This window comes from Eucyclogobius newberryi, unplaced genomic scaffold (assembly GCF_026437365.1).
Source record: "Eucyclogobius newberryi isolate DKJ021-1_F unplaced genomic scaffold, fEucNew1.0.hap1 SCAF_8, whole genome shotgun sequence".
NCBI classification, from domain to species: domain Eukaryota; kingdom Metazoa; phylum Chordata; class Actinopteri; order Gobiiformes; family Gobiidae; genus Eucyclogobius; species Eucyclogobius newberryi.
The window spans coordinates 27,874,506-27,885,567 of NW_027316500.1; the positions used below are offsets into that span (position 1 = coordinate 27,874,506).

The 11,062-nt window shown below is 39.5% G+C and overlaps 2 protein-coding genes across 2 annotated transcripts in view; one reads left to right on the top strand and one right to left on the bottom strand.

Moving 5' to 3' along the window:
* ttc7a (tetratricopeptide repeat domain 7A) overlaps positions 1-634 on the bottom strand; it is a 119,431-nt gene extending 118,797 nt beyond the window's left edge. Inside the window, exon 1 of the mRNA XM_072437599.1 lies at positions 543-634. Coding sequence (XP_072293700.1) covers positions 543-632 — 90 coding nt within the window. The 5' untranslated portion in view covers positions 633-634. The remainder of the gene's footprint in view (positions 1-542) is intronic.
* Positions 635-2,009: 1,375 nt separating this feature from the next.
* On the top strand, positions 2,010-9,549 carry mcfd2 (multiple coagulation factor deficiency 2, ER cargo receptor complex subunit). Its single transcript, XM_072436725.1, has 4 exons — positions 2,010-2,115; positions 3,306-3,497; positions 7,413-7,572; positions 9,374-9,549. Exons 2-4 carry the CDS (start codon positions 3,307-3,309, stop codon positions 9,503-9,505), a joined length of 483 nt encoding a protein of 160 aa, XP_072292826.1. The 5' UTR covers positions 2,010-2,115; position 3,306; the 3' UTR covers positions 9,506-9,549.
* The last annotated feature ends 1,513 nt before the right edge of the window (positions 9,550-11,062 follow it).

Consider the following 11,062-nt stretch of genomic DNA (forward strand, 5'->3'; position numbering starts at 1 on the left):
ACAAATACACTTGGATTGATTTGATTTTAACCAGTTTAAAGATGCTGTTCACATGGAAACCACAGATCTGACGTATTTCATGCAGGTCAAATATGCAACTGTTGCACTTACATCACATTGTCTTAAGATATAAAAGGTATAAAAACAAAACATGATGCAAGTTTTCATCTTCTAACATGAGAAAATAAATTCAAAAACATTGACAACAAGATTTTAAAGTAGTATTGTCACGTGTCCTTTGAAATGACCAGTAACTTCATTATATTACTGTTTATGAAATAGGCCAGAAAACATAAGAATCCCATTCAAGCTGAAATAAAATATGCAGTAACACAAAAAAACACTGATTCTGACTAAATACTACATACTTCATACTACACACTACATACTTCATACTACACACTACATACTTCATACTACACACTACATAGTACACACTGCAGGAGGCTACAGGTGGCACGTAAACACGGGGATTTGTTCCGTGGCGGCTCCGCACGAGAGCTTTTCAGGGACGACTACGGGCTTTAAAAGGATGAAATAACCTCCAGGCGCTTGAACAGGGACTTGGGGCCGTCATGCTCTCTCAGGCCCAGGGGCCGCTCCGCGTCAGAGAGCGAGGGGCGTCTGGTCATCATGTTTCCCGCTGATCTGAGGCGCTCGAGGGGAGAAGCCCGAAGGAGCGGCCGCTGATTCCGCGGGCGCGCCCCCTGCTGGAGGCGGAGGAACACGCACACGCAAAGAGAGTTTATTTAGGCAAGATAGAGCAGTGCAGAGTAATGCAGGTTGTAATACATGAGACCCGAAAATACTGTAATCTGGATATTTCTGGCTCATTTAAAGGCTTAATTAAACCAAAGTGCAAAGAATGTTGAGTTGAGTCTAAGACGTTTTGTTTAAAAATAGCATAGTCCAACTAAAATAGGGTAATAAACATCTTAATAGAACTCAGTAGAAACTTATGCAAAACTACGTCAAACGCAGCAGGTAAACAGCATGGATGTATTGGTAAACAGGCCTTTTTCACGGCTAGTTCCGGTGGCAGATAAAGTGCAGATTTTCACTAATCTTCATTCATTTTCTGTGGGAATTAGCCGAGTCTTGCTCAAATAAATCAAAAATATCTCCCAGCAGAGAGCGAGTTACAGATAAAGACTCACTTGTGGCATATTTTACTACGATGTAAATATGTCACCAGAGGAAACTGACAAGTTTTTTTCTCAAAGTTAAAGGCTAACTTACATTAAAGGCGGTATGGACGATTTTTCGGCGATTTGAGAACGCAGGCGGAAGTGCGCATGCGCACTCCCGTGCGGACTGATACAACACACACGTGCGTTTGTTTATTAGCGCAACGGAGGCATCGCATCGCTCGTCTCCCGTAGATTTCTGTCCACTTCTGCGTCAGCTCGAACTGTCTTTCTCCGTCTTCATTTTGCCCCGTACACTGAGGGAACTATATTATGATAGATCCATGCGCTTAGGCACGCGGAAACGTGGGGACGAACCTGACGCGGCTGCAGGTGAGCGAATTTATGATTGATACGTGGCAGGACAAATGATTTATCCACGCCACGAGGAAATATGATAAAAATTTGCTGAAAAAAATCGTCCATACCACCTTTAACTTAAATAAAAAACAGAGAAACTTGATAAAAGTACATAGAATTTAGAGTGAAGTGTTGCTTTAAGTTCAGTTTTATTAATTTATTTGTTTACTTACTTACTTACTTACTTACTTACTTACTTACTTACTTACATACTTACTTACTTGGGCGGGCATTATCATTTTATAATTTAAGTGGAAGAATCTTATCCATCTTTGTATTTACGTTATTAGGTTGTTTGAATATGATAATCTACTATTAAATATCAAAACTATATTATAACATATTTTTGTCGTGTTTTCTAAAGAGTTAAAACAATAAAGTACTAAAACACCGTTTTGACACGACGGGACTCCGGGTGGAACATACTTCTTTCTCTTTGCTTTCACTCTTTGATTCGTTCGACCAATCAGAGTGAGCTGTCGTGTCCAAGTCGCCTACGGCAAGCCGCGAGGTCCAAAGTGCTCGAATCGATCACTTTTATCAACAACATAACTGTCCTCTGCAGCAGGTGAGACAACGGCGCTCTTTTCCGCCTTTTGCGCGACATTGAGAGTAAATAAATCAGTTTGTCTCCGCGATAATCCAACAAACAGATGCGTGGAGTGAATCACGACGCACGGGCACAGATTTGACCAAACAAAATCGTTTAAACAAGCTTGAGGCTAATATTTACACAGACTGTTATTCAGCTCATTTCACATTCGTGCAACTTTATTGATATTTCTCGTGTTTGCGATAATGTCATGCACGAGTTTGAGACTTTTAAAGGATAATTCAGTCCATGGATGAATGCAATCTGTCCATATGTTGTTTTCTAAGAGCTAAACTAACATGCCACTCTCTGTTTATATGATAAGAACTGTGCTAGAACTGTTAAATATGCTGATTGTTAAAGTGATCAAGCTGATTTAACATTAAAACATGGTTAATCTTTTTAATTTTTGATCAGGTGACAGTTTAAATGGGACAAAGGGGAGTTTTAAACATGTTTTATAACAGTGTTCTCTCTGTTACTCACTGTTGTGTTTCGATTCATTCGTTCATCCGTGTTTGAGTAATCCTGCGTTGTCCTTCACCTACCCCCTATCTCCGCCCACTTCTCAGCACAGACCATCTAAAAGAGAAAATGTAGTGTTCTAGTATCAGTTCTGCCATTTTGGAAGTCACTGGGCAGGTTTTTTATGACGACATCTGTTCAATGTTCATGTTTACAATGAACAAAATGTACAATCCATTCTTTATTATTCAAATTAATGTGATCCTTTATTTATCCTGGACTGGTATATGATAGATAAGGTTTCTGATGTGGTACAATCCTCTAGAAATCAAGACATTTCGACCTCAAACTTATAATTGTCATTCTCAATCTGATGGTTCGAGCTGCTAGAATTGGCCATGTATGAACAATATGAACACTATCCAGTCGACTAGGTTTGAAAAATGTTCTACCACATCGTTCAACACTAAATAATAGGTATTTTTAGTGTGTTTTCTTTAAATATTTATGCATTTGATTGGGACGGTAATGGACGGACGTGAAACATGAACGTAAACACACGGATTGCAGTCCCAAAAGGGCCAATGATAATCTGTCCTTTTTCTACATTTCACCCTCTAACGATCGAAATAAGTTCCCGTTACAATTCATCTTACAACATATTTAAAATCCTGCTAAACGTGTGTCCTCTCTGTCTGCAGTATGAGGAGGACGTTGGCGCTGGTGGCGGGCCTCTGCTTGGTCCTGAGCCGTTGCCCGATGGCGGTTCGGTCTCACGGAGATCAACACGAGCAGCAGCAGACGACACAGCAGCAGGGGGAAGCGGCTGGGGAGAGCGCGGGCCACGTCGCTGCTCACGGACGCTTCGACAGAAACATGGTTCAGGACCAAGAGTGAGTGAAGCCGAGGGCTATTCAAACAACTGAGTGAACTTTATAACACGGCGGAGTGACCAGGGAAGAGTTCAGGGAGGTTTTTATTATTATCATTATTATCATTATTATCATTATTATTACTATTATTATTATTATTACTATTGTTATTATTATTACTATTATTATTATTACTAGTAGTGACAAGGGAAGAATAGGTTCAGGGAGGATTTCTGTGGTATTATTACTATTGTTATTACTACTATTTAGTAGTAGTAATAACACTAGTAATAACAATAGTAATAATAATAATAATAATATTATTACTATTGTTGTTATTATTTTTTGTATTATTATTATTTTCATTATTAGCAGCAGTTCTCGAACAACAACCCCGCCTCTGTGTGGAGTGGGCTCCGGCTTCTCACAAACTATAAGCCCAGAGCCCCCCCTTCTGTTGACGATAGAAAACTGGCCCAACAACTAAACTACTGTAGATTTGACTCCCCCAATAAACCTTTTTCTGATTCTGATTATCAGTATTATTACTACTACTATTATTATCGTTACGGTTGTTGTTGTTGTTATTGTTGTTTTGTATTATTATGCACATAACATTGGGCCGCAAACGTGTGACAAATATATCGAGCTAGGTTTATTGACATATCAGAAATAACAAATGTAGAGGGTGGAGTTGGAGATCTTATTTAATATTTGAATAAACTAAATCTTATTGTAAATTGGTGTAAAATTTCAAATTTTGCCTAATTTCTCTTAAAGGTTGAATGTACGATTTTTTTGGCCCAAACCTGAGTCTTATTTCCCCTAAAACACACCTACCGCTCATCTGCAGCCGCGTGCGGCTCGTCCCACGTTTCCGCGTGCCTAAGCGCATGGATCTATCATAATATAGTTCCCTCAGTGTACGGGACAAAATGAAGACGGAGAAAGACAGTTCGAGCTGACTCAGAAGTGGACTGAAATCTACGGGAGACGAGAGATGCGATTCGATCCGTCGCTCTAATAAACAAAGGCACGTGTGTGTTGTATCGGTCCACACGGGGGAGTGCGCATGCGCACTTCAAGCCTTTAAGTTAAAATGTTACTAAATGTCAAAATTTTGTTGTTAGTTCAAGTTTGTAAAGTTTGGTGTGCGTATGTCCTACTTCAATGCTACTTTAATGCTTCTTTAATGTTACTTCAATGCTACTTTAATGCTACTTCAATGCTACTTTGATGCTACTTCAATGCTACTTTGATGCTACTTCAATACTGCTTTAATGCTACTTTAGCTACTTTAATGCTACTTTAATACTACTTCAATTCTACCTTAGCTACTTTAATGCTACGCCAATGCTACTTCAGCTACTTTAATACTACTTCAGCTACTTTAATGCTACTTCAATGCTACTTTGATGCTACCTTGATGCTACCTTAATACTACTTTAATGCTACTTTAATACTACTTCAATTCTACCTTAGCTACTTTAATGCTACGCCAATGCTACTTCAGCTACTTTAATACTACTTCAGCTACTTTAATGCTACTTCAATGCTACTTTGATGCTACCTTAATACTACTTTAATGCTACTTTGATGCTACTTTGATGCTACCCTAAGGACAAGTTGCCGACTCAAAAACAGAGCAATGTAGTTTATTCGATCCAATGCAGTGAAGAAAGCTGTAAAGAACGGTACATAGTGAGACTAAACAGCCTCTACACAAGAGGCTTTATCAGCACAGAAGAAATACAAGTTCAGGACCTCAGAGTGCCGTGCATCTCCATCTTGAAGCCTCTAATCACTCGTTTGAAGACGGTGAGGTGAAGGTTTTAAGCAGGGAGAAAAGATGGTTTGAAAGAGGAGTCAAGGAAGCTATTTTTGTTAAAAAAGAAAGACCTTCTTTAAACAGAAATGGAGGGCTCAGATTCAGTCTTCCTGGTATCTATAATGGTATGCTGAACCCCTGGAAAGGTAGAGGACCAGGACAAGGACATTTAGATGCTAATCAGGTACTCAGGGTGGTTGAGCCAGGGTCTCACAAAGACAAAGAGGATTCTAATAGCCCACTAAAATTCTGAATAGGCTAGCTCGGTAGATACAAGGGGGGAGTTTCTGTTGAAACAAACAACTCTTTCTACTTCAGGAAGGCTCCGCCCAATGGGTGGGTCTTACAACAGAAGAGTATAAATATCGGAGTTCTCGATCTAAATTCTTTTATTGACAATGACTCTTGGATGAGAGTCGAAACGTCTATTTTTTTCTAACTGAGTCCAGATGACTACAACTGAAGCTTTTTCTACTACTTTAATGCTACTTTGATGCTACTTCAATGCTACTTTAATGCTACTTTAGCTACTTTAATGCTACTTTAATACTACTTCAATTCTACCTTAGCTACTTTAATGCTATGTCAATGCTACTTCAGCTACTTTAATGCTACTTCAGCTACTTTAATGCTACTTTAATGCTACTTCAATGCTACTTCAATGCTACTTTGATGCTTCTTTAATGCTACTTCAATGCTACTTTGATGCTACCTTAATACTACTTTAATGCTACTTTGATGCTACTTCAATGCTACTTTAATGCTACTTTAATGCTACTTTGATGCTACCTTAATATTACTTTAATGCTACTTCAATGCTACTTTGATGCTACCTTAATACTACTTTAATGCTACTTTGATGCTACCTTAATACTACTTTAATGCTACTTTGATGCTACTTCAATGCTACTTCAATGCTACTTTAGCTACTTTAATGCTACTTTAATACTACTTCAATTCTACCGTAGCTACTTTAATGCTACGTCAATGCTACTTCAGCTACTTTAATGCTACTTCAGCTACTTTAATGCTACTTCAATACTACTTTAGCTACTTTAATGCTACTTTTGCTACTTTAATCTTTTGGTGCAGATTAGACATGGTTGTTTCTAAGATAAATCTTAAATTGAGAGAATGAAACTGACTGAAAAAGTGAGTTGTGCCTGTTGCATTTGGCCTTAAAACCAAACTAAAATAGTCTTTATTCTTGAATCTGAAAACCTCAAGTTATGAAAATAATCAACCTTTCCATTTATTAGCTCCTGGATATTCAACTATATTTATCAAACAAAAACACAACCGTACCGAGCACAGAGCCACTTATCTTTAATAAGTGACTTAATTATTATCCTGATATATTTGTCCTCTATATTTACTTTTGCCATGTTAAAAAGAGTTAAGGAATAAAATGTTGTAGATTTATGCTGAGACAAATAATATCTGTATTTAATGTATACAACTTTTTGAGGAATAATATTACCGTATTTTCCGGACTATAAGTCGCACTGGAATATAAATTGCATTTTTGGGGGAAATTTATTTGATAAAATCCAAGACCAAGAACAGACATTTAATCTTGAAATGCAGTTTAAAATAATAACAGATGAGAGAACATGGTGAATAGGTGTACGTATGCTAACGCTAACACCTTCAGCTACATGAGGCACAGACAGAACTGTGGTAAGTGTCTGGTATGTTAACGTAACATATGAACAGTTATTCAGATAACTATAGCATAAAGAACATGCTAACAAGTTTACCAAAGCATCAGTTTTACCCCAAATCACTAAATCCATTGAATTCTTCTTCCTCTGTGTCACTTCTAAACAACTCCACAAACTCCAGAGGTAGAGGAAGTGCAGATTCTTCTTGTGCATCGCTTTGAGCCTAGAGCGCCCTCTTGTGGTTGTCAGTGTGAAAATACTGAATAATATCACATATAAGTCGCTCTGGATTATAAATCGCCCCCCGGCCAAAACTATGAAAAAAGGTGCGATTTATAATCCGGAAAATACAGTACTTACACAAACACAGCATTCACTTTAACACTCATTGTAAAAGAAGTCATACGTGTGCCAAGCATTTTGACACGTATGTTTTGTGTTCAGTCACATCATGGAGCATTTGGAGGGCGTGATCGACAAACCGGAGAAGGAAATGACGCCTCAGGAGCTGCAGCTGCACTACTTTAAAATGCACGACTACGACGGGAACAACCTCCTGGACGGACTGGAGCTGGCCACGGCCATTACACATGTGCACAAAGAGGTACAACCACCACACACATGTGCACAAAGAGGTACAACCACCACACACATGTGCACAAAGAGGTACAGCCATCACACACATGTGCACAAAGAGGTACTGCCATCACACACATGTGCACAAAGAGGTACAACCACCACACACATGTGCACAAAGAGGTACTGCCATCACACACATGTGCACAAAGAGGTACAACCACCACACACATGTGCACAAAGAGGTACAGCCACCACACACATGTGCACAAAGAGGTACAGCCATCACACACATGTGCACAAAGAGGTACTGCCATCACACACATGTGCACAAAGAGGTACAACCACCACACACATGTGCACAAAGAGGTACAGCCACCACACACATGTGCACAAAGAGGTACTGCCATCACACACATGTGCACAAAGAGGTACAGCCACCACACACATGTGCACAAAGAGGTACAGCCACCACACACATGTGCACAAAGAGGTACTGCCACCACACACATGTGCACAAAGAGGTACAGCCACCACACACATGTGCACAAAGAGGTACAGCCACCACACACATGTGCACAAAGAGGTACAGCCACCACACACATGTGCACAAAGAGGTACTGCCACCACACACATGTGCACAAAGAGGTACAGCCACCACACACATGTGCACAAAGAGGTACTGCCACCACACACATGTGCACAAAGAGGTACAGCCACCACACACATGTGCACAAAGAGGTACTGCCACCACACACATGTGCACAAAGAGGTACAGCCATCACACACATGTGCACAAAGAGGTACTGCCACCACACACATGTGCACAAAGAGGTACAGCCATCACACACATGTGCACAAAGAGGTACAGCCACCACACACATGTGCACAAAGAGGTACTGCCACCACACACATGTGCACAAAGAGGTACAGCCACCACACACATGTGCACAAAGAGGTACAGCCATCACACATGTGCACAAAGAGGTACAGCCACCACACACATGTGCACAAAGAGGTACAGCCATCACACACATGTGCACAAAGAGGTACAGCCATCACACACATGTGCACAAAGAGGTACAGCCACCACACACATGTGCACAAAGAGGTACAGCCACCACACACATGTGCACAAAGAGGTACAGCCATCACACACATGTGCACAAAGAGGTACAGCCACCACACACATGTGCACAAAGAGGTACAGCCACCACACACATATAATACATATATTTAAATCACTCACATTTTATCTTGCATGCCCTTATTTTCATTTATTATTGGCATAGTCTATACTTTTTATTTATACATTTATTTCATTATTATACACTGTTTTATGTTGCTCCTTGACTTTTGCTTGTATTAATCATTATAATAGAATGAAAAAAGCACAACACAACTACAATGTTCATAAATAAAACTAAATATATATATATATTTTTTTTAAGGGCTATGAAATTCAATCCTAATGCAGATGTTTCTGGAGGTCCACCAACGATCCTCTGCAAAACCATGTTCAGTTACTTAAATTAATACTGAAAGGCATGTTTTAAATTGTGATTGATCAATAAAAACCCTAGAGATTAAATAGACAGGAGAAAGTCTTATGTTATGCTTTATTTACTTCTTTTTTAGTTCTGCTTTGAAAGAAATTGACAATAAGTGACAATTATTCCTATTTGTGTCAAGGAATCTTGTCAAAAGAGAGACAAAAAGCAGACTAGTGGATGTAGTGAAAGAGGACGGACTTTAGGCAGTAGTTCAAAGAAGAACACTTTACTTTATTCAGTCTAAAAAAACAGTAATTTTGTGTTTTGCGTTGGCAGGAGCGAGGAGAGAACAGCGCGCCGATGAAGGAGGAGGACCTCGTCAGCCTCATCGACGACGTGCTCAAAGACGACGACAAGAACAACGACGGCTTCATCGACTACGCCGAGTTCGCCAAATCGCTGGAGTAGAGGCCTTTGCGACCACCGGAGGGCGCCACGGACTCACATCAGCCGTGAGACCATGAAAAATGTGAGGAACTAGCAACCAGGAACTAGCAACCAGGAACCAGAGGCGGGGCACGTGCCAGAGGGCAATATCGACCAGAATAAATCACTTGGAGCTTGATATGTTTTTGGAAATTCATTAGTAAAGTGCAAAAACGTGCGTGGAAATGTCTCAAAAAGGAATGTCACAGAATAAAACGTTAATGTCGCGATTTGACGATTGTTCACGATCGTTTTTCTTTCGTTCCCGTCGGGTTTGTGACTGAAACAAACTGTCTGAATGAGAAAAATGAAGTTAACGTGACAAAAAACGGGTAAATAAAGAATTGAGAGGTATTTTTTCACTATAGATTGAACCAAAATCATTTAAAATTACTTCGAAAACAGCCACGTAATGTTCTTTTCGATCCCTAAATGTGATCATAAAATCCAGCTTAAAATTGCAGAAATATCACTTGTTTTGACTTGTTTCACAGCACATTTTTGTACATTTCTTATCAATTATGAGCTTCAAGTTATTGATTTTTGTCGTCGTCACCCGCCGCCGGGAGGATGTAAGAACTGAGGCCTGAAAACGATTGCAGGACTTTAAATCGACTCTGGTTTTTCCGCCGAAACGACGTCATAAATCGCTCGTATTCCGCGTTGTTTCAGTTCATTGACCGCACACAAAACTGCCTCTCACAATCATAGCTTTACGTTTGTGAAATTGTTCTTTTTATTTGATCGTTTAGACTTTTCGTTAGGACAATTATTTAAAAGATAAGCAGAAAGATGAGCTCTTAGTGGAACGTCTGATTTGAAAATGCACTGTGGCTTTTGCACCAGCTTCGTGGACCAAAACTTTCTTCTTCTTCTGTTGTTGCCAGCGGCGACGGAGGTTAATCTTTGTGGCCTTTTTTTTTGTTGTCTTTGCGGCAGAAACTCACGCGCAAAACTTCAGCCCGACTCGAGTTTTTGAGTGAAAGAGCCTTTTTTTTTTTTACACTGGTTTCGGGGTTTGATGAGATACTGACCATTTCCTCGACCAATCAAACCTTTAAAATGCTGAGACGTCTTTCCCATCCACAAATGCTCTCATGAAAACGTTTATAACACAGCATTTCTGTTAAAACACAGCGACATCTGCTTGTGTTGTGTTGGTTTTGCCCTGTGATTGGTCCGAAATGAGTTTGAGCTCATTAATATATAGAAAAATTAATCTTATCTCAGTTATGTTTACATCAAGTGTTAGAAAACTGTGATTTAAGAGTGCAAAGTGTCGCCATTAAATCTTTCATCGCTGACAAACTGCTGCGCTCGTTGAAACGCTCTTTCTGCTTCGCTCTGATTTGCTTCATGAGTTTCTGATTCAAACTGTGAGCTCCGTCTAAGTATTTTAAACATTTGTAATTGTTTCAAGTGGTGTGCGTCTTTGAAATCTATTTTTGTCTTCGGTGTTTGATTTGTTTCAATCGGATGACTGAATGTAGCTATTTAAAAAGTGTAAAAACATCATGTAATGTCAATTTTATATATGTA